Consider the following 26,805-nt stretch of genomic DNA (forward strand, 5'->3'; position numbering starts at 1 on the left):
GGCGCGGCGGAGGCGGGCCCTAGCGCAGACGGACAGCCCGTCTCGACCAATCGGGGTCCCCTCGGCGGCCAGCCCGTGACGGCGGCGGTGGCGGCAGTTCCCACACAGGCCGCCATGGCCCTGACAGCCGAGACCGAGTCCCGGCTGTACCGCTCCCTGCGCGCCGCCGCCGGCGCCGCCGCCCACCTCGTGGCGCTGGGCTTCCCCACCGCCGTGGCCGTGCTGGCGCGGCCCGGATCCAGTGAGTGCCGGGGGGACCGGGGTCTGGGCGGGGGGCCGGGCCTCTCCGCAGCTCAGCTCAGCGCCTGCCCTTCCCTTGCAGGTCTGTTCTCCTGGCACCCGCTGCTCATGGCCCTCGCGGTAAGTCCCGCCGCCCCGGTTACCGGACACCTCCCCGTGCTGCCCCCCTGCCACGGGCACCACCGTCGGGGAGCTGGCGGAGAGGACAAGGCCACTCTGCTTTCTGTGGGCGGTGGGAGGCAGAGCCCCGGGGCGTGGCGGAGGGGTGGAGGCGGCCGTGCCAATCCCCCTGCCCTCTGTCTCCCAGTTCTCGTTCCTGATGACGGAAGCCCTGCTGATATTCTCCCCGGAGACCTCGCTGCTCCGCTCCTTCTCCCGCAAAGTCAAAGTGCGGGTGCACTGGGCCCTCCAGCTGCTCGCCCTCCTCTGCGCCCTCCTGGGGCTGGGCATCATCATCTACAACAAGCACCTGAACGGCAAGCCCCACTTTGCCACCTGGCACGGCCTGACGGGGCTGCTGGCCGTGCTGTACGCCAGCGGGCAGTGCGCAGGCGGGGTGCTCCTGCTCTACCCCAAGCTGATGAAGAACTGGACGCTGGCCAAGCTCAAGCTGTACCACGCAACCTCGGGACTGGTGGGCTACCTGCTGGGCTGTGCCAGCCTGATGCTGGGCATGTGCTCCCTGTGGTTCACCACCTCGGTGAACAGTGTCTCCTGGTACCTCGCCATGCTGTGTCCCCTTCTCACCAGCCTGGTTATCATGAACCAGGTGAGCAACGCTTACCTGTACCGCAAGCGGAGCCAGCACTGAGTGACCAGCATGGATCTGAACTTCCCCTGCGTGAGCCAGCAAGGCCAGGGCTTGTCCCCACAGCCCCCCATGGGGGCCCCCTGCTCACACGGGGTCTCTTTAGAACTTGATCTCTACCTACTCATCTCATTAGTCCTGGATTAGTCTGTTGTGTCCTGTCCCTGGGGAGCGGCTACGATACGTGCAACACCAAGCAGGTGGGAGCTGCCCATCTCATGCCTGCCTTGGTGGGGACATTTCCCGGCTCAAGTAACGCTGCTGGTCTGCACAGCAGCTTGGTGCTCGGTGTTGGGAACTGGCGGGTTCACTCAGGATTCCTGCTTCTTTTTCCTCCCCTTACCACCCAGGGCTGCTTTGGAGCAGGCAGGCCGGGAACTGGCATGTTGCTGGTGAGGATGGCAGGGAAGGCCTGCTTGCCCAGGAGGTTGCAGTGGGCACTGCACTGCTTCTCCTGCCACCAAGGCAGCTTGGCCAGTAAAAGCACAGGGTATGGTTGTGGCTTCAGCCACAGGACAGCTGAAGCCAGGTGTCAGCACCCAAGGTATCCATCCCCATGGCACAGCCTGGGGGCTATCTGCGACCAGTACAGACAGGCCTGCCCGATGGCTGCAGATCCAGGCACCCATCACCACGCACAAATCCTTCCTGCAGGCTGGGACAGTGAAGCTTCAGCCTGGCAGGAGGTGGGTGTCATTTTACAAAGCAAATTAATGAGCTGAGATGCAAACCGGCATTTTGTCCCTCTGAGGGGCACAGGGAACAGTGCGAGCACAGGGGGAGCAGGGCTCAAGATGAGCCTTCCAGCCAGCCTGCAAAACAGTCCTCGGGGAGGCAGAAAGTCACCTCCTCACCTCAGCAGGGCGACAGCCAGCCTTCCAGCCTACGCGCCATCAGGGCAGCCAGGCAGCGTGAGGCTCTGTCTGCTGCAGCAGCCCCATGGCTGCTCCTCAGCACATACCCTGCTTTCGACAGGGCTGGGGGTCCCAGGCCGGGAAATTCCTCTGTATCCAGAGCTTTTATTCAATAAAGATTTCAGGCAGCTACAGCATGACAAGCCCTCTTTACTGCCCGGGGGACTTCTGGGGTGTTGTCAGACATCCCCCTGCTGCAGATTTCCCACATCCTACTTGCAAAGAGCCTCTCTCAAACTGCCGGGAGCAGCTGGGAAGAAAACCCCTCCCTAGGCTCCTGCACCAGAGTCCCCAGGGGCTGCTCTGTATCCCCTGCCCATATGCTGCTGCGGGAGCCAACTCTTTTGAAGAACTCTTTATTGATAACGAAATGTCTGTGTTTTTTCTGGTTGACAAAACCTTCTTGTGTGGTCCTTTAAAAAAATAATCACGACACCATTGACCCGCATCTCAGGCTGGGGTCTGCCTGGGGGATCAGCAGCTGTGAGGCGGCTGTCGCAGGAAGCATCCTCTCCATCCAGAAAAAAAGAAAAAAAAGCCCAGCAACACAGAGGAAAAGAGAAGGGGGACCCCATATTCTACCCCCAGGAAAGAAAACCTGCTGCGGGAGGAGGCAGCAAGAGCCCCACCATAAAAATTAATTCCAGCTTCTAGTGTAATCTGACAAACGGATTAGCCAGGGAGCGGCCAAGGGCATTGGCTCCTCATGGGGCTGTCTTAGAGGCAGGAGAGAACACCCAATATGCAAAGCCCAGAGCTGGCAGTGCCAGCCCACTGCTGAGAGGGGCTGGGCAGCCCCCTCCTGCCCTGCAGCCTGTCCCCTTGCCTGGCAAACCTCTCACCAGTCAGGATGAGCTCCTGCTGGGGTGGGGGGGAGGCTCCCCACAGAAAAGGTATTCAAAAAAGAAACCCACCAGCCTTCCTGTTCCCTTGGTTAGGGACAAAACCACCTTCAGAAAAGAGGAAATAAGTGTTGAGCGCTCCAGCTGAGCTCCAGTGCAGAGGAGACATGAGAAAGTTCTGCTGACTTTGCTCCGGTGTAGGCAAGCGCATTGGCGTCAGGGCAGGGATCAGCCCCACGTCCCCCTCCTGGATGCTGGTGCCATGGCCTGCCCTGTGCCCAGGGGAGTGCCTCAAAGAACCCCTGTCCTTGTGGTGGCGGCAGCATCGTCGTCCTGGGTGGCCAGTGCTGGCCGTGAGTGGCAACAAATCGTTGGAATGAGGTAGCCCCCCTGCCTCTGCCACGGGAGGAGTCCTGGCTCCCTGCTGAGCGTCCTGGTTGTGTGGGGGGTACACGAGGAGGGTAGCAGCTCTCCAATGGAGACGGGGTGGGGAAGGGGGCAGCATGTTGGCCGGTCACAGCTGGGATGGGGCGTCCTGGAAGGTGATGAGGCTGGACTCCTGGCCAGAGCCCTTCCCGGCCACACCGGGGTCGGGTAGCAGCGGAGTGTCAGCCTTTGCCACCACTGCCTCCTCCTCCTCATCCTCCATGCTAGGCCAGGCCGACTGGTCCTCCACGCGCTTCAGCCGCTCGTTTAGGGCCTTCAGGGCCAGCTGCCTGTGGGGCAAGGGCAGACAGGTGGGTTAAGCCCAGATCCGATGGCCAGGGCAGGGGTTAACTGGGGTGCTGTGCAAGTCTGTCCCTGGCCTGGCCTCTCCCTGGCAGGACAAGGGGGATTCAGCAGTGCTAGAGATGAGCTGGCGCACTGGAACTGCTGTGAAAACACCCACTCATGCTCCCAGACTACAGGTGCAGAGTTCTTGTGCCACGTAGAGCGCTCAGAGGCTGTCAGCACACGGGCCTCTCTGGGAATGGGGGCCAAAAGGTGTAAAACAGGACAGGGGCAAGCGCAGTGCCAATGCCTTGGCCAAACCCTCCTGCCAGGTCTTGGGAAGGCCATTGGGCATGCTTGGGGCTGGTGCATGGGGCTGACTCAGCACCTTCCCCTGTACCAGGATGATGGGTGTGGGTCTGCTGTGAGTGGGGGCTGCCACATCCCAGGCAGCCGCCATCCCCCTCCTATAGGGATTCCTGATCCCCAAACCCTACCTGCTCCTTCCCCAGGATCTCCTCATTCCTCCTCCCCTGCACTTTCACCACTGCTCTGCCTTGGAAAGAGTGGGACAACAACCCACCAGCCCCCTGAAATGCTCCCAACCACCTCTGTAGCAGGGAGGATAGCCTCCAGCAGATCCCTCTGGAGAAGGCTCCCTGCTAGCACCCTGCACTCAAATCTCCCTACATCTCCATGTCTGTATTTTAAACCTGACCCTCACTGCCTGTAAACATGATCCCCATGGAAGCGGGTGAACGGTACCTTCTCCTCTCGGCATCCTGGGGGTCTGTTCCTGGCAGACTGATGGTGATGGATGACGGGGCGCCCACGTCGTAGCGTTTGACTGTCTTGCGGCAGACCTTCACCTTCACCAGGATGCTGTGCACTAGATTGGCCACCAGACCCACCATGGGCTGCAGGATCTCAGGGAAGAAAGTGGCAAAGGCGAAGTGGTCGGACATGTCTCCACGGCCTCTACTGTGCCGCTGGTAGAAACGGAGATAGACCCAGCTGGAGAGGAGCCCGAAGCCGTATGAGGCCAGTACATTGCTCTCGATGAGGGTGGTGAGGCGCAGCAGAACCAGGAGAAGCAGCAGGATCATGGGGACAGCCTTCATTCTGACCTGTGGCACCTTCAGGACGGTGCTGTCCCCCATCGTCTGCTTGAGGGCCACCAGGACTCCCCCGAGGAAGCCCAGCCCGCCGTGGATGCGCACAGCGAACAGGTAGGCGAAGTGGAAGGAGGCCACGTAGGTGAGAAAGTAGGCGAGGGCCCCCAGGAGCCCCACCGAGACGTTCACCACCGCGAAGAAGACCAGCAGCTCCAGAGCGCCCCAGAGGGGCTCCAGCAGCCGCCCGGCCACCCCCAGTGTGGCCAGGCTGGCCGCCAGGCCCCAGGCCCGCTCCTCCACCAGCCCCTGCGTCAGCAGCGTCCACACCCAGAAGTTGGGGGGCAGGAGGTAGCCGGGGGTCACCCCCAGGCCATAGGCCGTGTCCAGGCCGAAGGAGAGCAGGTAGAGCAGGACCACGGCAGCGCTCAGCGACTTCACCACCACGCTGGTGCCGGCCAGCGCCGCCAGGAAGTGTTGCCGGGCTACCGGCAGGTACCGCCGCATCTTCGGCGCCCCCACCGGCGGGACGGGGCTGCCCCCCGCCCCCGCCGGGGCCGCCTCCTCCCCGCCGGGCCCCCCTCAGCCCCAGACCAGGCCCCGGCCCCTCCCGCCGCCGCCCCAGGCCGTGCTGGGCCCCGCTGCTGGGCCAGGCCGGGCGCGGACAAACAGCAGCTCTACGCATGCGCGACGCTGGGCGGGGCCGGGGCCCGCCGCTAGGGGGTGGGGCCAGGGCCCGCCGCGGGGCACGCTGGGACATGTAGTCTGGCCGCGGCTACCGGCCCCGTGGGCGAGGGGGGACATGGGAACACAGACTAAGTTATGAGGGGGACAGTCACGGGGACCTGGACATGGGAGCACAAAGACCGGGGCGGGGGGACAGAACATGGACACGTGTGGGCCAGGTACGGGGGACACACGGGAGCATGGACCCCACAGCACAGGGGCACATAGACGCAGGGATGCAGACACAGGAGAACACAGGCATGGCGGCGTGAGGGGTGTGTGGCACTGGGGACATGGACACAGGACGTGGGGAAGCGGGGACACAGATCTGAGGGGACACAGGGACGTGGGGTAGGGGGGCAGCAGGGGCTCAGCCCCTGTGCAGCGTGGGGGTGTCTGTGAACCCGCACTCCTGCCTCTGCCTCACTGCCTGTGCCCTGCCCGTGTCCCTGTCCCCCAGCCCCACAGCCCCACAGCAGAGCTGCAGGCAGGCATGAAGGCAGTGGCCCAGCTGGCAGGAGCACCTCGATGTCCTGCCTGCCCCCCCACCCCTGTCGCTGTGTCCCCCCTAGCCCTGCCCACATACCCGGGCAATGACGCAGCCACCACCTGTGAAGTGAAAATATGAACATTATTTAATAACTGAGTCTCTGTAATAAACCATTTGAAAATATTTTACAAGGAGTCACACACACGATATCTTACAAATTGTCTTTTTGTTGGTTTTTGAAGTTTTACAACTCTTCTGTACAAAAAAAAACCAACCAAACAAACCAAAACAACAAACAAAAAAAAAACCAAACCCAAACCCAAAGAAATTAAAAATAAAGAAAATAAAGTAAAAACCCAATGCCTTTGAATGAGCAGAAAGAAGCTTCCAGGTGGGGGCAGGAGGCGACCCTGGCAGGACAAGGTGGGGGGGCCCAGGGCCGTGCTGCCCCTTTGTCTCATTGTTTTTTTTAACTTAAAATAGACTATATATGTATATATTTATAGGTATGTATAGTGGTGGTTTTCTGGCAGAGCACCTAACTAGACTACAGAAGTACACACACTCCCGGTAACACAGAGCCATCTGTTCAAACACGGTTCCCAGAGACAGTAACCAAACACACACTGAAAAAGCTACAAGCAGAATGACCATTAATTAACCCCAGCACTAATTAGCGCCTGGCACCCTCCCCAGCCCTGCCCGGTTGGCCATGTCGAGGGGGCTCCCCCAGCACTGGTTGATGGGGTGGCTCTGAGCGGGGTGACCGGGGGGATGAGGGTTCCCAAGGCTGCCTGCCCAGGCACGGGTCCCCAGCGCTTCCAGAAGCAGTGGGGGGCATGGGTGGTGTGTACGGCACCCCCTGCACCACAGCACCCCGGGGTGTCATGGCTGGGCACCCCACGCCTTGTGCTGGGTTCCCCCAGCCCTGTGGCACCTGTCCCAGCTGGGGTGCAGTGGGGAACAGTGGGGTGCAGTGGGGTGCTGGGGCTGCTCTGTCTGCCTCCTCAACACTGAGCGTTTTGGCTGGAGGGGGGTTGCCCCCACCTTGGTGTGAGCCCCAGCACCTCAGGTGACCCCGCTGCAGGGGCACGTCGTGCCCCCCAGTGCTGGGTGTCCCCAGCTGGGACCTCAGCAGCACCCGGGGGAGCAGCTCCGCACCACGGCCAGCAGCCCCCCGCCACTGGTGCCCCAAGGGTTGGGTATGGGGGCCTGGCATGTCCCTTCTGGGGACATGTGGCACTTCCTGCTTGGGGACGTGCAGCACATCCTGCTGCGGGGCACATGGCACACCCCATTTGGGGACATGTGGCACATCCCCCTTGGGGACAGGTGTCAGTTTCTTTGGCAGGGCTGCGGGGGCCAGGGCGGCTGGAGGGGCAGGCAGGGCTGGGGCGGGCAGGATTTCACAGTGATCTGCAGAACGGAAAAGAAACAAAATATGCTTTTTTCCTCCCTCCCTTTCACCCCAATATCTGGGCCCAAGAATGCGAGAGAGCAGCTGAGCCCGGAGCGGGGACCAGGGCTCCATTGGGCCAGCTGCCTCCCCGGTCACCCACCCCTGGCCCCAAGCCTGCAGGGATGGGGTCTGCATGCCTCGAGGGGCCAGGGGCACTGGTACCCACAGGAACAAATAATACTGACCCGCACAGTCAACTCAAGTCCTCTTTTTTTTCCCCTTTTTTTCCTTTTTTTTTTTTTTTTTTTTTCCTCCCACGTGTCCTCATTGCTGACACTGAACACTGCCGGGCTCCAGGCGAAAAGCTTGGAAAGTCATGTAGAAAGATCTGGTTTAAAATCTTCAGGCTAAAAAAATAGGCGAGGTGGATGGGGGGATGGAGGGTGGGGGGTGCTGACGCCACTTTCCGAGTCCAAGTGGCCGGAAGGACATGATGCCAGGGCACCCTCCAGTCCCCACTCTGCTGGGGAGCCCCTGCCTGTACCCCAACTCTTCTTTGGCTGCGGCCGGCGGCGTCATGGGGGTCCCCGAGGCGGTGGAGGGAATGTCTTTCCCACTCCACTGGGCTGGGGAAGGTGATGGAGATGAAGGTTGAAAGAGAGGTGGTGGGGGTGGGCAGTGGGCTAAAGGCAGGCGGCCGGGGGCAGCGGGTACCGGCTGGTGCTGGAGTAGAGGAGCAGCAGCTGCAGGGAGAGCAGGACCCCCAGGGAGGGGGCGAAGGAAGCCCCTCGGCCGCAGTCTGAGGTATCTTCCTAGGCGGGGCAAAGGGAGAGGGGCTGTGGAGCACTTCCCGCAGGGGCACCCACCACCCCCCTGTAATCCTGCACCCTCTGCCCTGGGACCCCCCACAGCACTGCCCCTGGGGGACACCCCATGGTGCTGCTCCCGCTGTGACCTTCATGGCTCTGCTCCCCACCAGGAGGGCACCCTGTGGTGTCACCTCTAGGGACCCCCATGGCTCTGATCTCCCCAGGTGGCATCCCAAGGCTCCTGATCGCCCCTGGGTCCTCCCATGTCTCTGCTCCCCACAGGGGGACACCCCATAGCTCTGCACTCCCATGGAGGGGGCACCCACCCCTCCAATATGCCTGGGGGGGCACCCTACAGCTCTGCTCCCCTGGGAACCGCCCCCATGGTTCTGCTTCCCTCCCCAGGGGACACCCACTGCCCCTGTCCCTCCCCAAGGGGACACCCCCTGGCTTGGCTGCCCAGAGGCCCACTGGGGCTCCCCTACACCTTGTCCCCCCTGCACCCCACGTACTGTTGCATTGTAGTCAAAGCAGATGTGGGGGCCTTTCCGGTAGCGCGGCCTGTCCACCAGCTCACACTGGTTGGGGTCCCTCGGGGGGGCTTTGCAGGTCAAGGAAACCACCGGGGACAGGGCAGTGGGGGCATGTGGCATGCCCCACGGCCACCCCCAGCTCCTCTGGCTGCAGGCCAGCTCCCTCCACCCCTGCCAGCCCCCCAACTCCCACTGGTCCCCCCACACCTCTGCCACTGCAGCCGGGGGGGAACAGAGCCAGGCTACCAAAGGATACCTCTTACCTCTGCCTGCAGCAGCTTGATGGACTCACACTGGCTGCAGAGGGGCTTGTCAGCCACCACGAAGAGCAGGTTGGTGTTGGCTAGTCTCTGCGCATGGAAGAGCCTGGGGGAGCAGCGGTGACCCCACTTACCCTGTGCCCTGACCGCCCCCCAACTCCTGGTGTTGGCCTTGCCAGTTGGTGGCTCCGGGGAGGCTGAGTCAGCGCAGTGTCCCCATCCTCATCCCCGTCACCATTACCATCCCCGCCCCCATCCCTATCCCTATCCCCATCCCCGTCCCCATCCCTATCCCCATCCCCGTCCCCGTCCCTATCCCTATCCCTATCCCTATCCCTATCCCCATCCCTGTGCTGAGGGGCTGCCCACGGAACTGGCACCAATGTGCTTTCAGCACTTGGTCCCACCTGGAGGAGCCCTGGGGATGTCACTGTCATCCCCCAGCCCATGGGGTTGCTAACATTGCACTCTGTCCCCCTCTCCGGGTGCCCCAAGTGCTGCAGGGGATCTCCCATCACCTCCATGCAGGCAGCTGCACGGGGCTCCTGGCAAAGGCAGATAAGGTTGTCCCCAACCCTGCCCAGGCGGTGGGATGGCGGGATGGACCCACCTGGAACAGTTGCCGCAGTCGATGATGGCGTTGTAGGTGGCGTTGACAGTGCTGAAGTAGTACTGCGTCTGCTTCATGATGCAGCTCGTCTCCCTGGTCTCCATGCTGTCCCCTGCCACCTCCTCTGCGCCGGCACAGCACTGTGGGCCAGAGGCCACGGACCCCCCACCACGTGCCCCTGACATGTGCCCTGCCCACCCCAGCCCGGGACTCCCCGCGGACTCACCCGTCTGGAACCAGCTGCTGTAGGTGAGGCCATACAGGAACTGCTGGAAGAGGGACCTTGAGAAGGAGAACACAGCCACGTCAGCAGTCCCTGCCCCAGAGACATGGTGCTGTCACCCCCCAGTGACCCCCAGGAAAAGGACATGGCAGGACTCACCAGGCTGCGGCTGAGGTCCACCAGGCAAGGTTCAGGAGATCAGCCACGGTGGGCTGCAGGCCAAGAGGAAGATAGTGAGCCAGGGGGTCCCCGTGTGGGGCACTGGGGACACCCCTGCAGGTCCCTGAACTCCCAGACCTCCTGGAAGCCACCATCCCCATGGGTGCTCACCACGAAGACGCCGCGGGGTGCAGCACCCGTGTTGCTCTGGGCCTCAGGGGCGCAGATGGACTGGAAGTCGTAGGACTCCTTGCGGGTGTAGAAGGAGTTGTTGTAGAGGGCAGACATCAGGTTGGCGTCCACCTCGCTGAAGAACTTGCCCACCTGGGATGGGGACACCAAGTCTGCACCCAAACGACACCTTGCCACGGGTCTCCCTCGGTGGGGACTCAAGCGGGGCTGTCACACCACAGGTGACATGAGCTCAGAGGTCTCAGGTCCCTGCTGGCATCCCATGCCCAGGAGAGCTGCCACGTGGGCACTTCTCACCTGGTACCAGTGGTCCTCCTGGTTGGAGAGCACCAGGAAGCCCCCATCGTCGATGAGGACACAGATGAGGTCCTGGGGAAGGAGGACAGCGTCACCCACCCCCTGGTCATGCCCAGGGCAAGGCAGGACAGGGGAGTGACCAATCCAGCAGGGCGGCCAGCGCAGTGCCCCCAAGCCTGGGGGCTGCTCAGGAGCATCTTGGTGCTGGGAACACCCATGCTGGGTGCAGAAAGCAGGAACCACCACCCACCCTGGGGAGTTTAACAGCCCCCTCGGGGTCCACGGGGCAACCCCCAGTCTTTGTCCCTGCAAGGGTGGTCAGAGCCTGCCCGAGCTCGCTCAGTAGAAAGGGGAGAGGGTGGGCACACTCACCCAGACAGCAAGAGCAGGGTGGGCAGTGGACAGAGAGCCCTCCCAGCCACCCCTTGTCCACCCACCTGCTGTCACCTGCTTCCCCCACCCTTGCCCACCACCCACCTTGTTGTTGGCCTCACAGTCCATCTCACAGCTGGTCGAGGGGTCGCACTGTCAGCCGAAACCAGGCCAGAGGGACAAGTTAGCAGGACCGTCCACCCCCTCCACCACCCGAGCTGTTCTGGCCAGGAGGGGACAGGCAGGCTGGTGTCCCCAGGGGAAGGGGATGGGTGCCCCAAGCAGGGTGATGGGCAGGGCTGAGCTGGAGGTACAAGTACAGCGGGGCCACAGGCACTGTGTCCCGGCAGCACTCCCCAGCCATATCCCCAGTGAGCAGAGGTCCCTCCCTGTCCCCATCCCTGTGCCGTGCCAGCGCCGCAGGAGCCCTGAAGGACGTACCCGGCGGGCACCCAGCTGGTCGCGGTCCGTCCGGTTGCTTGCCAGTACTTTGAACTTCTCAGCCCAGGCCTCCAGGTCCAGCTTCACCCCCACCACTGGGGCAGTGGGGAGACATGGTTAGATCCTGCTTGGGGTGGGGACAGGGACCCCCCAGCCTGGCAGCGGGGCACCCAGTCCCCTGCCTACCTGCCGGCTTCAGCGTCTTGCCCCCGATGCTGAGCTCCACAGCGGTGCTCACCAGAATCCCAATGGTGTTGTTCTCCAAGTCCAGCCCCTGGTAGCCATCTACAGAGGGCAGGGGTGGCATCAGGGGACACATGGGGTTAGTGGCAGCCTGTGCCACCCCCACTGCCCCCAGCCAGCACCCACCATCCCTGTAGGGTGGCTTGAAGATGTAGCCCTTGTTGTCCAGGCTCCTCCGGTAGAAGCTGGCATTGAAGGGCTCTGGTTCCTCCTCCCAGTCGTCTGCAGCCCTGGGTGGGAGCAGCCACAGCCACAGCTGTCACTCAGCTCTGGTCCCACCAGTGATGGCCCCATGGGAGCAGGCATGTCACCATGTGGGGCCTGGCACATGTACACCCCCGGACACTCACTTGTTAGGGAAGACACGGGTGATGCCCCCGTCAGTGGCTGCGAAGACAGCCAGGAGGCTGTACCTGCGAGAAGAGAGTCAGGCATGCCAGGCATCAGTGGAGGTTTGCTCTGCCCCTGTCCCATCCCCATAGTCCATCTCACCCCCTGATCCACCTCCCTCTGTCCCCAGACAGTGCTGCCTGTTCTGGGTCACCTTGCCCCCACCTACGTGTTGAGGTCCTGGTCCTTCCAGACCCGCTCCACCAGCTGCTGCGTGATGCCTGTGTCCAGGATCAGGTTGTGCAGGAGGAAGTTGTCACCTTGGGAAGAAGATGGAGATGAAGAGGAGGAGAAGGCGAGGGCCACCCATGTTCCCTCACACTGTCCCAGCAGCGGCACCCACTCCACAGCGGCTCCCGGGACCCCAAGCTCAGCTCAGTTCACTCCCCACCCCATCTGCCCCCAACCTCCCATTCCCTGCAACATGCTCCTCCAGCCCCACCTCCAGACGTTTCGGGCTACTCACACTGCTTGGAGTCTGGGGTCACCTTTTCCATGAGAGCAATAAAGTTTTCCAGGAACTCGGTGTTGTTATCCGACAAGTCGAGGTCTTTGCAATATTCTCTGGGGTTTGGGGGACAAGGTTTGTTGTTTGTGAGGATGGAAAAGGCAAGGTCAGTTCCCCCCTGAGGATGGTGGGGCAGGCGCCAGCCCTCTTGCCAGCACCTGGGCTTGCGAGGGGACACGATGACATGCCATCACTCCTGCCAGTGTCACCCCGCTGGGACAACTGGCTGTGGGCACCTCTGCGGACTGGCCAGCATCCAGCCCGCTGCCCCTGCAGCGCTGACAGCTTGGTCACCGCACCGGCCACCGGGTCCATCACTGCCACAGGCACCGAGGTGCCATCACCTCTGCCATGGCCAGGTTGGACAGATTCCAGTTTGTCCAGAGTGGTACAACCCTGAGCATGACTCACCCCATACTGGTGGGGCTACTGGTGGAACTGGGTACCCCTGCCACTATACTTACCTGAGGGGCTGGGCCCACCTGCCCTGTCCCTGCGGCACCCCAGGGGGCTCTGCCGTGGGTGCAAGCTGGGGTTTTCCTGGGGAGCCCCCGCGGCTGTGCCAGTGGCACCAGGTGGGCGCTCAGCAGCCGTGTCTGCACCCTTGGGGTAGAGAGTGAGGTGCTGGGGGGGCCCGGCTGGTGGAGGCGACCACTTGCCCATGGCCATCGCTGGCCCCAAGGCCCTCTCGGGACAGGCAGTGTGGGGATGGTGTGTCCCCGCTCTGCTCTGGGACCATCTGGAGTGCAGAGAGCACCAGCCCTGCTGATGCTGGGGACAGCCAGAACCTGTCAGTCACCGTGAGGCTCTAAACAGGTTGCTGCCACTCTCAGGTGCCGTGATTCCCCCAGTCTCAGCAGTGCAGCCACAGGCAGTGCCAGTGAGCTCAGGGTTCCCCGGCTCATGTTCCCTCCACCGAGCTCCTGCCTCTGCCAACAACCTCGTTAAGAGGACAAATGCCTGAGGGTGGCAGGGAGTGTGCCCATGGGGCAGCTGAAAAACTGGTGCACCCTGGCCAGCCTGTCCCGGCCCCCCACCCCCTGCTCAGGGGAAGCAGTCACCTAATACCTCCACCGACACGCACAGATACAGGGACTCACACACCCACGGGGACAGGGGATATATGGTTTCTGAAAATGGCCAGTGGCCCGTGGGCACGGCAATGCTGCCGGCAGATCATACAGTCGCCCTGGGTACTGGTGAACCCCCGGCACACAGTTCTCCAGCCGCACACTCACACCTGGGCTGGCAGCCACAGCAGGGAGGGGGCTGGCAGAGCTGCTTTGGGGGGTGCCGAAGGGCTCGCCCTGATTTTCAAAGCTCACTTTTCTCTCCAGCTGCACCAGTCGCAGAGCCCAGTGCTGGACACTGGTCCCATCACTGCAGGGAGGGGAATACCCACTCCTTGGGCTTGGACACCACCTCCATATCTATTCCTGTAGCACATCTGTGGGACAATTTTTTAATAAAAGGCTTTTTTTGTTTGTCCTTAATACTCTGCCTTGGCTCCCACATTTCCTGGGCCTCACTCCTGCTGCCCCATGCATTCCAAGTTCCCCCCGAAAAGCCAGGACTGCACAGTAACTGTACATTTTGGGCTGGTTGACCTAGAACTGGTGTGAGTGACAGTTGCTGTGCAGAGGGAGTGTGGGGGGTACCAGAGGTGGTACAGGTGGCTGTGCTGTAACTCAACCTGTTGCAGTACCCAAGAACTGCAATGATAAAGTGCTTCAGCTGTTTTAAGTACACACGTGATTAGCTGGTAATGTTAATTAGGGCTGGTGAGAGGTTGCACTGCAACGGTGGGAAGGGAGCTGGCAGAGCTGTGGGGCTCCCCAGACAGCCCACTGAAGGATGGCCTTTTGTCCCTGCTAGGTGACAATACTGCATGGCATAGCCCAGGGGTGGGGACGTGTCTGTCTGTCTGTCTGGGGCACTACACTTTCCTCACGTCCCTGTTTGCAGCCTGTGGCCAGCAGCCTCTCCAAGGCCCCTGGACACCCCAAATTTGAGCTGAAACCTACCTTTCCTTCTCCCTAACCCCTGCGGCCAGCACGACTGTATGATGCCACCGCCGGCCCCTTGCTGGGGTGGGGGGATTTTCAGAAACTATACCTATATATGCACGCGCAGAGGCTGGGCCCTACAGGGTGCATATATACTGTGCTGGATGCAACTGGGTCGCAGAGCAGGGCTGGGGTCCCGGCAGCAGCTCCCCCCTTGGCCGAGCGGGGACACGACACACACAGTGACAGGGGACAGGGTGGGGGGGACGAGGTGGGATGAGGTAGGGACAGGGGGCGATGCAGGGGTCGGCAGCAGGGCCAGGGCCGATGCACACCTCGGCAAGCGCACACGCAAAGCTACCTGGGAGCAATGAACACATGTCCCTCCGACTCAAAGCTGTTGGGCAGCAGGTATTCAAAATCTGCAACAGAAAGGGAAGGTTATCCGGCGGGGAGGGGGGACAGGGACGCCAGGGGCCAGGAGGGAGAGAGACGGACAGAGAGAGAGGGGAGGGAACCACAACAAAAAAAAAAGGCATTTGCTGCTCTTGGTAACAAGAGAGGAAGGAAAAGGCCGTTCTGCTGTCGCTGGCACCGCACGGAAAGGAACGTTACAGCCAAATCAGGAGAGGTTTGCCCATCTCGGCTTGAATTTGCTCGGTCGCGGGCTGCAGGTGGTTGCGTACGCGCAGCCGGCGGCGTGTACGCAGGGACACACAGACACACACACATATATATATGCGCGCACATGTATATATATGCATGTTTGGGAGGGCATGGGGGCGTCTCTCTCTCAAGGGGGGCGAGGGCAGGGAACTGCATGCTGCGCTCCTGGCCGGAGGAGGATCACCAGAACAGCTGGTTGTTGGGGAAAAAAAAAAAAAAAAGGAGTTTTCAGGCATCAACATGGCCAAACAGGGAACCTTGCCGACGACAGTCCAACCAGAGGCTGCCCGTCCCACAAAGTGCTGTGCAATGCGCTGCTGGGCTCTGCCGCAGACCCCCGCTGGCACCCTCCCTCCCCAGGCCGGTGGGACCCCAATGGGGATGGGGGTCCGTGCTCACCTGCCAGCCCGACACCTCACTCTGCTTTAAGGGGAAGGTCACAGCTCAGCAGGGTTTGGGGTGCCTCTTGGGGACCCCCCCGGCAGAGGAGCAGCGGATGTGGGGTTCAGCTCACGGGGCAAGTTGGGTTAGGGGGTGTGTAGGGGGATGCTACAGGACATCCTGGGGCTGACAGACACCCCGGTGGGCAGCACCACCCCCTCAACCCTGGCCTGGGCCCCGGTGCATTGCACGGCACAGCCAGAGGTTGGACTGTTGCTCTCCGAGGGGCTATAGGCAGGGGCTGGGTACAAGCCGATGAGAGGAAGACGAGGAGGAGGAGGAGAGGAGTACAAAACACTCGTACTTGGTCCATCAGCATTGCCATTGCAGGAGCACTGGGAAGAGGCAACTCAAGGCTGATAGAACAGGGCTGAGGGTGACCCTTCCACCTCCCCACTGCCCTGCCTGCCTGGCCCTGTCCCCCTTGTCCCCGCCCTGTGCTGCTGTACCCCCGCAGCTGTCCCCCTGCCTGCGCTGGGGAGCAGGTGCTGCCGGTGTGCGGGTGCTGTGCGGGGTGCGTGTACGGGGGGGAGTGTGGTGGTGGGTCCCCTGGGGACCATGCATGCCAGGGTGTCCCCTGCCCCCGCGGGGCTTCACAGGAGCTGAGGGTCTGGCCCCATGGAGGTCGACCTCTCCTGCTCTGGTGAGCAGCTGGGCATTGTGCGGACATGGGCCAAATCCTGCCCTGGGTTGCATGGGTGACATCCCGCTCCACTGCAGGGTGGGTACCTGTCTCAGCACCCCCCACCTGCCTTGGTGGGACTTTGGGCTCAAACCTGGCTGCTCCTGGGGGGCATGGCTGGCACCAGGATGCTGCAGCTGCCAGGGGCTTCATGACATGCTGGACCCTGGGGCAGCAGGGGCGGCCACCGAACAGCTGTGGGGATAGGCAGCACGGTGCCCTGGGGCTCAGCCAACCCTCATCCCCACAGCGCCAGGCTCACTGTCCCCCATGCAGTGGGGTGGCATCGCCCCAGGGTGGTCCCATCCCCACCTTGGCTCTGCTTGGAGGGCTTCCCCAAAAAAGCCTGTCCCAGAGGGTAAGCGGTGGAGGACTGTGCCCCCAACTCCCCCTCTGTCCCTGCCACCTTTGGGCGCCCCCCCGCAGCCCCCTGCTCCCTGCACAGCCCTATCCCTCAGGTTGAGTTGTCTTGGGGAGAGGGGAAGCGGAGGAGCCAGGATGGGGAGAAGGAGCCAGAACAGGGTGAGCAGGGGGAAGAGGAGCAAGAAGAGGGTTGGGGGAAGGAAGAGCAGGGTATCAAACTAGCTACGAAAAACCTCATGGATCAAAACCGGCAGTTTCATACAAAATTGGCTCTTGAAGGATATCGAACCAGGTTTGGGAGCAATGCACAGGGAGGGAGTGGGGGGTCATTGTGACAAAGCTCTCATGGACAGAACAAGACATGTTGCTTCCAAATAAAGGGGGGACTGGAGGAGAGGTTGAGGAGGAGGAAGAGGGAGGAAGGGCGAGTCGGTGACGGTTTGCAGGTTCGGCGTGGCAAACGGGCAGGGAGATGGGCAAGCAGGGGGCCAGGGGGGGACTGGACACGGGGCGGGGGACGGGGTGGTGAAGGTGAGTGGTCTGAGACTGAAAATACTTGCCCTTCATTTTGATGTTTGGTACTGTGTGAATCCACCATAGAGAGAAAGCAAGAAAAACAACAAACAAAAAAACAACAAACAAAAAAAAAAGGGGGTTGGGTGGAAAGGGGGAAGGGGGGCACAAACAATATTTTATTCAATCGCCGTTTGAATAAAAATATTGTGTATCATAATCATACCAAAAGGAAACCTCTTGCAAAAAACGACATGAAAAAAAGAAAAGGAAAGAAAAACCCAGTAACGAAAGGAAAAGGCCACGATGAAATAAGAATAAAAAAAATGCAAAGATATAACTAGAGAAATAGATATATATATATTCAATACTCCAAAGGAAAAATGAGCGTCAGTAGCAAACAGTTGCAACAGTCTTGATATCGAAATATCCTCCCTGAGTTGGGGGCATGCATGGCACGGCAGGCAGAGCGGGGGGGACGCAGTCCCCGCTCCTGGGGACAGGGACAGCCTGGCCTCGTCCCCACAGGGCTCCTGCCGATGGATGTGGGGTGGCAGGGGCCAGGTCTGGAGCGGGGCTGGGGTTGAGCCACTGGGGCAGCCGAGGGGCAGTAATGGGGGAGCTGGGGGGGAAAGGGGAAGGGTCCAGTTTTACCCCGGGGGAGAGGGTCCCCGGGAGCAGCATGGACCTGCAGGGGGGAGAAAGGCTTGGGGGGTCAGGGGGAGAGAGAAAGAGAGAGAAAGGGGGGGCCAGGCTAACACACATGTACACAGAATAATTCCAAATGAAAATTGAAACCAACTGAAACCGAACTCATAAAAAGAAGAATAAATGGCTTAAACCAAAGAATCAAAATAAACCAAAGGAAATTAAAGAAATCCATGCAAACTTCCCCAGGCTCCCAAACTAGCTGGCTGCTGCAGCCTCAGCCCCCGTCCCCAGGAGGCGACAGGCAGTGGCTCAGCCCCTGCCTGCGCCGGGCAGCGCCTGCTTGCAGCCTGGGGCTCGGGTTTTGGGGTGCAAAGCGTACGGACCAAACCCCAGCACCCTGGGGCACCCCCAGCAGGCAGCTCCTTTCCTTCTCTGTTCATCTCTACTCATGCCTCTCATTTTTAACTATTTCTTTTTGCCTCTCATCATGATCTCTACGTCTTTTTACAAGTTTTTGCTTCATATTTCTCCCCCAAACAGCTGCAGGCTGGCATGAGGGCGAGCGGGAGGGTGAGCGGGCGGTGGGCAAAGCTGCGGGCTACTTACACTTCACTTGCAGGATCTGGTCGCTGAGGTTGGCCTGGATGTAGTAGGTGCTGTAGGGAGGCAGGACCAGCCCCAGGCTGCGGTGGGTGGGAGAGCAGAGAGGTGTTGTAAGGCTGTACATCCACCCAGAGCCCTTGGCCAGCCCCCAGCCCCTGCCTGATACCCCCCAGCAGCACTCAACGCATGGCAAGTGGCTCCACTGGCCTCTTGCACACCATGCCATGTCCTTCTTGCCAGGGACTGCACCCAGTGCTGGCCTGAGTGCACCCAGGGTCACCCTGGTGGCACCGAGGGTTGTCCCCAAAGCACCCAGGGTCATCCTGGTGGCACCCCTGAGCACAGGAGGTGGCAAGTCTGTCCAGTCAGGGCTGAGATAGGTAGGATACACCTGCCTGGGAACCAGGGGAGATGCACGTGGAAGAGAGACATGACATCCTTGTAAGGGAGGGAGGAAGGCAGGAAGAGACAAAACCCTTGGAAGAAGGGACAAAACCTTCCCAGCGAGGAGAGACCGAGGGCAACCATTGCACAGGCACCAGCTACTGGTGAACCAGAGAGGAGAGGGAGCCACCAGCCAGGGCTTTGGCACGCAGGACAAGGGTGGGAAAGGAGGCGGCAGGAGGTGGTTTCGTGGCTGCCAAATCCCTGGGACACGCTGCTGAGGAGAGCTGGGCTCTTGGGTGCCGCTGCAGCAACCGGTGGCCTTTGGTGATGGTATTTGTACCAGATGTTGCACCAGCCAGGAGGGTTCCCTGCCTGACCCTCATCAGACATCATCAGATGTCACACGTCCACCTGAGCCATCAGGACCTGGATTTGCCCCCCAGGCCACCCCTCCAGCTAGTCCCATCCGCACCTGGCACCTCAGACTGGGCACCCCAAAAAGCATGGCAGAGGTGGTGGCACCCCAAAAAGCATGGCAAAGTTGGTGGCACACCAGCACAGAGGGCAGAGGTGGTGGCACCCCGAAGCACAGGTGGTAAGAGGAGGGTGGTGACTTTTTTCTGTTTAGTGCTGATGGCACCTGGTGCTGACAGTGTCCCAGGGAACTCCTGGAAACAACCTCACTGCTGTATGGAGCCACAGGACCACAGGGCCCCTGGCAGCACCTTTCACTCTACAAGTCAACCCGCAGTCCCAGTCACAGTCATGTCACCCTGTGTCACTGTTTTCTCCTTGGCAGCACTGCTTGGCTCCGGAGGGGTTCCACTGTGGCGAACAGGACCAGAGCTGTGCAAGGGACACATTGCAGCTGTAGGAAGTGACCATGACCCTTGCTGACCCCTCCTGAGCTGGTGGTAAGGAGGAGGAGGGTATAGTGGGGGTACTGCATGGCTCCTCACAGGATGAAGGCACCATGAGTAGGACAGCACAGACAGGACGATGCCAGAGTCTTTCTTACAGATCTGCTGGTCCAAACTGGTGCAAACTGGGCAATAAATACAGTTCTCCTCCTCCTCAGCCACTGCCAGTGCTGCAGAGCAGGCATGTGTCACCGTCACCCACCCCTGAGCAGGCAGAGACCTGCGTGAGCTCCCGGCTGTGTAGGCAGGTGGTGACGGGGTGTCCCTTGTTGGGCATCTCACACACCAGCCCTGCAGCACCTGTCCTGAGCCGCGGGGACTGTGACCTGGCTCCGCAGTGCCGAATACCAGCAGGCAGCACTTTTGGCAGTGTCCTCTAGACCATCACTGGCTGTGTGCAATGATCCAAGGGCATGTTTGCAACCCTGCAGCCCATGGGACATGTCCCTGGTGGCCTTGGTGACCTCCCGAGCTACAGGCGAGAGCCTGCATCCTGTGCTGTGGGGGTCCAGCCAATGCCGGGGGAATGGGGTGCACCGGCAGAGCTGCTCACCTGTAGTTGGTGCTTTTGATGGGGGCCCACGTGTAGGTCCTGAACACCTCGTCGATGTATTGCTGTGGGTCAGAGGGAGCCAGTCAGGCCTCTGTGGCATGGCCATGCTGCCAGTGTGGTGGCACAGGACCCCAGGTCCAAGCCTGGTGCTGGACACAGTCCCTCAGCCCCCACCACTGGGGCTGTGTGCTCAGCACGGCAGGGGTTTTGGCTGTGAACCCCTCTCGCTGCAGCCATACCTCGTCCAGGGACTTGATGAGGGTCTTGATGAACCTCTGCCCATCGTTTCCATCAATCATGCTTCTCCGGATCTGGGGGACACAGAGGATGCAACTGAGGGCAACAGAGCCTGGCCATGCGCCCGTTGGCACCCACCCCAGCAGGGTGGCACTGGGACCTGTGGGGTGCAGGGGCGAGCAGCCCAGGGGACTCGGGCAAAGGGAGGGAGGCTCGGGGGTGCAGGGCAGGTGGCACTGGACTGGCACCCAGTAGACAGTGACCCAGCTCCTGTCGACGCTGTGGCCCCACGGGAGCTATGCAGGTGCCCTTAGGATGAGGCACTTCCCAGGGCAGGCTGGAGAGGCTGAGTGCCCTTTGCAGCAGCAGATTGGGAGTCCAGCCTGTACCACAAGAGCTGCCCCCTGGTCTGCCCACCTCCTCCTTGTTCTCATCTTCCAGCTCAGCATCCAGGAAGTCCAGCGTTACCGGCTCACGGAAATTGATGATCTGCAGGCAGAAAGGGAGAGCCAGGGAAAGGCTGAGGGCTCCCGCAGTCGCTGGTGAGTCCAGACAAACTCGCCACAATTCCCGCAATTAACTCCTAATGACCCCAGGAAGCTGTGTCCCACACAGGGCCCAGCCAATCTCCGCTGCTGCCTCCCCACTGGGCCCCTCCTCACCTGGGGCTGCAGGTTGGGGTGCAGCAGGACGTAGCCGTTCAAGTCGATGGCGAAGACGTAACCGTTTGCCCCCAGCTGCGGGAGGACAGGAGGGATGAAGCTGGCCAGGTGGCTCTGTGCCGTGCCAGTGTGATCACCCCCACCTCTGCAGGCAGTGCTTGCCCCACGTCCACCCTGGGGCTCAGCCTTTTCTATCCATCTATTTCTATTCTCAGGCCAACAGCACCTCTTCCCCAGGCTCTGGATTTTGCCTGATGCACCTCTCCCCACCCTGGTACAGTTTATTCCCCACTGCCCCTGCAAGGGTTTCAGCTCTACTCTGGGTTCCAGAGCATCACCCAGCTCTGATCCCTGCCTGCCTGCCCTGCTCCCTGCCTGTAACCATGGCTTCTGCCTCCTGCTGCCTCCAGTGCTTCTGGGCATGCCACGGGGTGCTGGGGGAGGCAGCTCAGGGCTCCCATGGTGGGCTTGGGCAGCACAGGCCAGGGAGGGAGAGGAAAGGGCCCCCACGCACATTGTATCGTGGTGTCAACCTCTTGATGTCGTTGAGAGCCACGTCGATCCCCATCACGCCCAGGATGAGCTGGTTCTGGAAGGAAGTGCAGGAAGGCAGATAGATGGGAGCAGGGCTGTCACCTGCCACTGCCACCACAGGGATGGGGAAACAGAGGGACGGACCTTTTCTCCTTCTGGGGACGTGTGGGTCAGATCTGGACACCACAGGGGCATAGGGTGGGGCGTGCCAGCCACTCCATGGGACACTGCACCCCCCAGGGACTTCCCAGTGCCAGCTGTCCCCATTGAACCAGGAGAGCTTGCCAAAGCCATGTCAGGTCCCGGGGATGGCAGTCACCCCAGTGTCATCCCAGGGAAAGGGTGCAGAGCAGGCAGCACCCCAGGGGTGACAGTTTCCCCCTTCAGCCATGAATCCAGCACTGGGGCACCCTCCCCCACCCCACTGTGGCCTCACAGCCAGGGGTCCCAGCGCAGCCAGTGTGGTGGGAGCCACAGTCTCCTACCTTTCTGTCACTGCTGTCCTCCGTCAGGTTGAACACTGGCAGTGTGCCGGTCACCACCAGGCCCAGCCCCTGCACAAGCACAGAAGGGTGTCTCATGGCCCCTCACTGGCCCCAGGACCCAGAGTAGGGGGTGGGTAGCAGAAAGGGGTCACCCCCTGGCAAGGGAGACGGGGGCATGTGCTGTGTGGGACCCTGGGGCTGGGGGTCCTCACCAGGGCATCTTGGTAGACATTGGTCCACTGAACCTGCTTGGCTCGGTTCCCGGCCAGGACCATGGGTCTGCCCAGCACGTCCAGGTACTCCTGCAGGGACACAGCACAGAGGAAGAGCATGACATAGGAGCTGGATGCCTCCCTGCTCTGCTTGCTGACACCCCTGTTCCCATGCACATCTCAGGGATTATTAGTAGGGTGCTTGGTGGCAGCCCGCACCTGCAGGCTGAGCCAGGGGATGGGGCTTGGCAACTACAGAACCCAAGGGTCATGGCTCCAGCTGGGAACCGAAAGGGCCTGTTGGGATGCAAACAAGCCGCTGCTCACCATTGGTTGTGTACGGGTAGGGCAGGGGCTCCCCTGCCCACCATTACACTTCCTGTGCATCTGATAAAGAAGAGCGGCAGAAAAGGGGCAGGAGTATGTGGTGTGGGGCGGACACGCCTGGTTCTGCCGGGGCTGGCCCTGCCTGAACTTCCTCCCTCCCTTCCTACCTGCCCTCCCTCTCTGCCTGCACCCGGTTCTACTCTGTGCTGATTAGCGCCTGATGTTTCATAATTAGTCACTCAAAAGGCAGCAGGTCCATGGGGAACCGCAGGAGATGAATTACTTATTTCAATAGCACGAGGCCTGGCTGAGGGCTCAGCTTGGCTCCCCAGCTCGCTGCCAGCTTTTGGGCTCTCTGCAGTGGGGCTGGGGCTGCCTGAGCACACCCCCAGACAGGGCACCCCTGAGAGGGCAGCATTGCCTGCCTGCACCGTGCCTGCCAGCACCTACCGTACCTGTGTGTTGATGCGGATGGCGCCGATGGAAGGGATTTCGAAGTAATAACCTTGGAAAAGAAAGAGAAAGGTAGCTGGAGAGCTGGCTGGCTGCCTGTCCGGCAGTCTGCCTGTCCTGCTGTACAGCACCTTGCTGGCAGTGGCATGCACTGGAGCACCAGTCCCAGCCCCCACAGGAGTGGGGAACTCCATACTCTGCAGCCCCCGCTGCAGGTGGGTGCTGGCTCCACTCACCTTTGTTGGCACAGGCCATCCACTGCAGCGGGGTCACATCGTAGTTGTGCTGCCCAACTGAGAAGGTGAAGACCCGCACCTGTGGCAGAATGCGGTGGTGAGGGTCAGCTGCTGGGCACCCCAACCATCCACTCTCAGGTGCACCCAGCTGACGGCAACCTCCCTAGGGACAGTGTGGCATTGCCCTCTGCCATGCAGACCATGCTGCCTGTGCCCAAGTGCAGGAAGGCAGAAGGCAGCTCCTGTGAACGCTGGCTGTGCTGGCAGGCAGGCAGGAGCCGCTGTCTCCCTGTCTAGAGCCGGCCAGTCCTGTCCCCCACTGGCTGAAGCCACCTACCCCGGTGGGACCGGAGTGCTGGGGCACTGGTGCACAGGGAGGCGTCTATGCTCTCCAAGGGTCCTGCACGGCCCAGGATCTCCCCACCCCACGGATCTCCAGGTCCTGGGGAGCCAGGTGGCGATGGGGACCCTCCTGGCTGCGAACCATGCCAAAGTGTGAGCCGGCTGTAAACTGCACCGGCATGTCAGCTGCCCCATTGCCAGAGCAATGTCTTGGCGCAGGAGCCAGCTGCCACCAAGAGAGGTTGGTGCCATCGCTCGTGGCAAACAAGGCGGCAGCTGGCAATGGAGCTGCAGCAGCTGTCCTGCTCCCCGGTGAGCGGCCCCAGACTGGCACTTGGCCCCACAGCCTCTCACCGTCTTATTGGGCCAGTTGTACTTCTCAAAGACGTCCTGTACCCGGTCCTCGCCGCCGTCTGTGAACATCATGATCATCTTGTTGCAGTTGGCACGTGTGATGTTGGACTGTGGGGCAGAGAGATGGCGCCTGAGGCCAGACTCAGAGCAAGCAGCGCTGGGAATGGGGCTGGATGTGGGCAGGAGGACTGGCCCCAAACCATCACTCTTTTCGGACTGCTTCTCTGGGCTGAGGGTGGCCAGGGTGAATGGGTAGGAGGAGGGATGCTGTTTGCTTGGAAATGATGTTGTGGCTATTGCTGCTTGGCACCTAATAGCACCATTCATCTTTATTTTGCCTCGGGCACAGTGTCCAGCTGGATCTGGCCCCCTCTACCCAGCCCTGCTCACTCTTAATAACTCAGAGGGGCAGCGACTCTTGTAAAACCTTGGCTACAGTGTGCTGGGGGGTGGAATGTCCACCTGGCATTGCAAAAGATGACAAAGAGCCCTGCACAACGAAGCCCCTGGGCAGCAGCGGGGTGCTCTCCCATTGCCCCTAACACCCACGGGTGCACTCTGTCCCCCCACCCTGCCCACAGCCCAGCCCCCAGCTCACATTCTGCAGCTGGTCAAAGGCGTACTCGAAGCCAGCCTTGTAGTCGGTTGTGCCCTTGGCCACCATCCCCTGCACGTCCTCCTTGAAGACCTTCTTGTTCCGGATGTTGGCCTGCACCAGGTGCTTGAAGCATGACACTGGCTTTGCCTTCTCATTGAACTGGGAGGTAAAAGGGACAGGAGCAGGTCACAGAAAGGGGACGGGGACACTAGGGCAGCCCACAGTGCGCACAAAACACCCACCACGCTCAGGTCCCATGGGTGGGAGGTGGCTGAAGCATCCCATGTCCCATAGCTCAGGGATGGTTGATGCTCAGACCAGGGCTTAGCTTGGGCCAAATCCAGCACAGAGCTACCTGGCACAGGTGCTGGCAGTGGTTGCCACCAGCGCAGGGCTCACCTGCACCCCTGCTTCTGCGGGACACCCAGGCTTGTGCAAGTAGCCATGCTGTGCCATGTTGTGCCGTGTCGGCAGCAGGAGCAGGTGCTGCCTCTCATGGCTTCATTTGCTGGCAATAAGGCCCATTCATTAGGGGAGCAGTGATCCGGCTAACGGAGCTGGGCCAGACATGTTAATTAGCGCCGGTGTGCCTGCAGCCAGAAAGGGGAAGGCCAGTATGGGCTGATGCACAGATGTGGTGGCATGGCCACTGTGCTGCATGATGTCACTGGCTGGTGACAGACAGGAGGTGGCTGGGATCGTCCTGGGAACAAGCGCCCCGTGCTGGGGGCAGCTTTCGTTCACCACCACGTACAGCCAAGCCCTGAGTGGCCATTTTCTTGCTTATGTGCAGGTGGGTGGTTAAGAAGAAAAAAGATGGCATTTCTTGCTCTGCAGAGCCCCCCGCCAGGTGGGTCTGGGGGCACAGAGCTCCCATGGTGGGGAACTGGGAGCTGTCTGGGGGGCACAGCCCTGTTATCTGCCCAGCGGCACTCACAGAGGCCACATTGACGTAGTCATCATCCGAAAGGGTGTCCAGCATCTCATAGACCGAGGTCTTCATCAGCTTGAGGGTGAGACCGCTCACGCTGCCGCTCCTGGCAGGAGAAAGGGGTGCTAGGGGCTCAGCAGTGAGGGGGCATGGGGGTCCCTCCAGTGCTGTCACACACAGCTTCCCCAGGGCCACTGGGGGGACAGCAGCACCCAGGGAGCTGTGCCACTGTCCTGGCCTGGCTCAGCCCTGCCATGGTCCCCACACGTGTACTCACACGTCCACAATGATGACCATGTCCTTTGGGGAGGAGGCGCCTTGGATGTACCTGTGGGGCACAGAGAGGGGTCAGCAAGATCAACTCATTTTTGGAGGGACCCAGAACATGCTGGGTGCAGCCCAAGAACAAAGCTCTGCCAGGGCACAGGCAGTCAGAGAGCTGTGCCAAGAGCACCCACAGTGAGGAGTAGGGACAAGGCGGCGGTGGGCCAGCAGAGGCGAGGACATGCCACAGCACGGCAGACTGCCAGCGACGTGCTGCACAGTACCGTATCAGCCTAATGAGCTCTAAATGCTAAACTCTTCTATCATCGCTGGCCCTTTTCTGTGTGCTGATTATGCTGACACACACATCCATATTAAGTTGCTATTTACCCCCCTGGTAGCTTCAAAGGCCAGGCTGATTAGGTTATTTTTAGCTACGAGGAGGAAAAAATACTACATAAATCTTCCCCCCCCGAAAACAATTAGGGAACCCTTTCTCGCCCCTTGAAGCATGCAGTCCTGCTCCCAGCTCTGCTGTGCCATCCTGGGTGGGACAGCGCTGGCGTGGTGCTGAGCACCCATCCTGGCTCTGGGCACAACCCAGTCTCCTTGCCCCACTGTGCGGGGCCTGATCCTGCCGTGGCTGAAGTCCAAGGGAGGCTCATTATTGGCTTGATCAGGATCAGGCCTGACAATAATTAATTAGTGAGTTATTAGTATCAATTACTCACCATTACTGGGGAGGACTGGAGAAGGGGCAAGCTCTGGTTGCTAATCCCAGGTCCTGATGGTCCCTAATTACAAGTGATTACCTGGGGGGGATGTGGGATGCTGGCAGGTGGGGGCCTCCTGGTGTGGGTGCTGTGTCCCCTCAACGCCACCCCTTCATACTGAGGTGCAGGACGGGCAGGTGGCTGCCTGTGGCCTTCCTGCTGGTTGGTGGGGGCTGGGGGGCTCGGTGCCTGCCACACTCCCTGTGGCTGGGCTGCCGGCACAGTGAGCAGCCCAATGAAGATGCTGCCCATACTGGGTTGTGGCAGCACATCCATCTCTGGCTGCTCGGCTCAGATAAACCCCTGGGCTCGGCGGTGGTAGCTGTGGTTAAT

At 60.9% G+C, this 26,805-nt stretch overlaps 3 protein-coding genes across 6 annotated transcripts in view; 1 reads left to right on the plus strand and 2 right to left on the minus strand.

Moving 5' to 3' along the window:
• Positions 1 to 67: 67 nt before the first annotated feature.
• Positions 68 to 2,096, plus strand: CYB561D2 (cytochrome b561 family member D2). 2 transcript variants are annotated; one of them, XM_071813112.1, is made up of 3 exons: positions 68 to 241; positions 323 to 364; positions 486 to 2,096. In XM_071813112.1, the coding sequence occupies exons 1-3, from the start codon at positions 115 to 117 to the stop codon at positions 1,049 to 1,051; spliced, it is 735 nt and encodes a 244-aa protein (XP_071669213.1). In that variant the 5' UTR covers positions 68 to 114; the 3' UTR covers positions 1,052 to 2,096. The 2 variants fall into 2 exon arrangements, with proteins under 2 accessions (XP_071669213.1, XP_065701693.1); XM_065845621.2 differs by having other exon boundaries at positions 323 to 360; positions 548 to 2,096.
• A 208-nt stretch (positions 2,097 to 2,304) lies between these two features.
• On the minus strand, positions 2,305 to 5,223 carry TMEM115 (transmembrane protein 115). The gene is made up of 2 exons (XM_065845619.2): positions 4,281 to 5,223; positions 2,305 to 3,520 (listed from the first exon to the last, which is right to left on the minus strand). Exons 1-2 carry the CDS (start codon positions 5,132 to 5,134, stop codon positions 3,319 to 3,321), a joined length of 1,056 nt encoding a protein of 351 aa, XP_065701691.1. The 5' UTR covers positions 5,135 to 5,223; the 3' UTR covers positions 2,305 to 3,318.
• Positions 5,224 to 5,965: 742 nt separating this feature from the next.
• CACNA2D2 (calcium voltage-gated channel auxiliary subunit alpha2delta 2) overlaps positions 5,966 to 26,805 on the minus strand; it is a 218,201-nt gene continuing 197,361 nt past the window's right edge. The window contains exons 9-39 of one of the 3 annotated variants that reach the window (XM_065845442.2): positions 25,713 to 25,763; positions 25,442 to 25,541; positions 24,505 to 24,663; positions 23,907 to 24,014; positions 23,211 to 23,289; positions 22,977 to 23,026; positions 22,195 to 22,284; positions 21,983 to 22,051; positions 21,478 to 21,552; positions 20,964 to 21,038; positions 20,719 to 20,790; positions 20,304 to 20,375; positions 20,065 to 20,126; positions 18,208 to 18,284; positions 16,998 to 17,018; positions 14,647 to 14,707; positions 12,238 to 12,335; positions 11,941 to 12,031; positions 11,732 to 11,794; positions 11,508 to 11,611; positions 11,325 to 11,423; positions 11,139 to 11,233; positions 10,803 to 10,850; positions 10,326 to 10,397; positions 10,008 to 10,160; positions 9,837 to 9,889; positions 9,681 to 9,736; positions 9,455 to 9,578; positions 8,841 to 8,950; positions 8,564 to 8,652; positions 5,966 to 8,054 (exon numbers count right to left, since the gene is read on the minus strand). In XM_065845442.2, the coding sequence (XP_065701514.1) occupies positions 7,926 to 8,054; positions 8,564 to 8,652; positions 8,841 to 8,950; positions 9,455 to 9,578; positions 9,681 to 9,736; positions 9,837 to 9,889; positions 10,008 to 10,160; positions 10,326 to 10,397; positions 10,803 to 10,850; positions 11,139 to 11,233; positions 11,325 to 11,423; positions 11,508 to 11,611; positions 11,732 to 11,794; positions 11,941 to 12,031; positions 12,238 to 12,335; positions 14,647 to 14,707; positions 16,998 to 17,018; positions 18,208 to 18,284; positions 20,065 to 20,126; positions 20,304 to 20,375; positions 20,719 to 20,790; positions 20,964 to 21,038; positions 21,478 to 21,552; positions 21,983 to 22,051; positions 22,195 to 22,284; positions 22,977 to 23,026; positions 23,211 to 23,289; positions 23,907 to 24,014; positions 24,505 to 24,663; positions 25,442 to 25,541; positions 25,713 to 25,763 (2,605 nt within the window). In that variant the 3' untranslated portion in view covers positions 5,966 to 7,925. The remainder of the gene's footprint in view (positions 8,055 to 8,563; positions 8,653 to 8,840; positions 8,951 to 9,454; positions 9,579 to 9,680; positions 9,737 to 9,836; positions 9,890 to 10,007; positions 10,161 to 10,325; positions 10,398 to 10,802; positions 10,851 to 11,138; positions 11,234 to 11,324; positions 11,424 to 11,507; positions 11,612 to 11,731; positions 11,795 to 11,940; positions 12,032 to 12,237; positions 12,336 to 14,646; positions 14,708 to 16,997; positions 17,019 to 18,207; positions 18,285 to 20,064; positions 20,127 to 20,303; positions 20,376 to 20,718; positions 20,791 to 20,963; positions 21,039 to 21,477; positions 21,553 to 21,982; positions 22,052 to 22,194; positions 22,285 to 22,976; positions 23,027 to 23,210; positions 23,290 to 23,906; positions 24,015 to 24,504; positions 24,664 to 25,441; positions 25,542 to 25,712; positions 25,764 to 26,805) is intronic. The other 2 variants (XM_071813114.1, XM_071813113.1) reach the window with 2 other exon arrangements.

The sequence above is a fragment of the Patagioenas fasciata genome, chromosome 10 (assembly GCF_037038585.1).
Source record: "Patagioenas fasciata isolate bPatFas1 chromosome 10, bPatFas1.hap1, whole genome shotgun sequence".
Lineage (NCBI taxonomy): Eukaryota > Metazoa > Chordata > Aves > Columbiformes > Columbidae > Patagioenas > Patagioenas fasciata.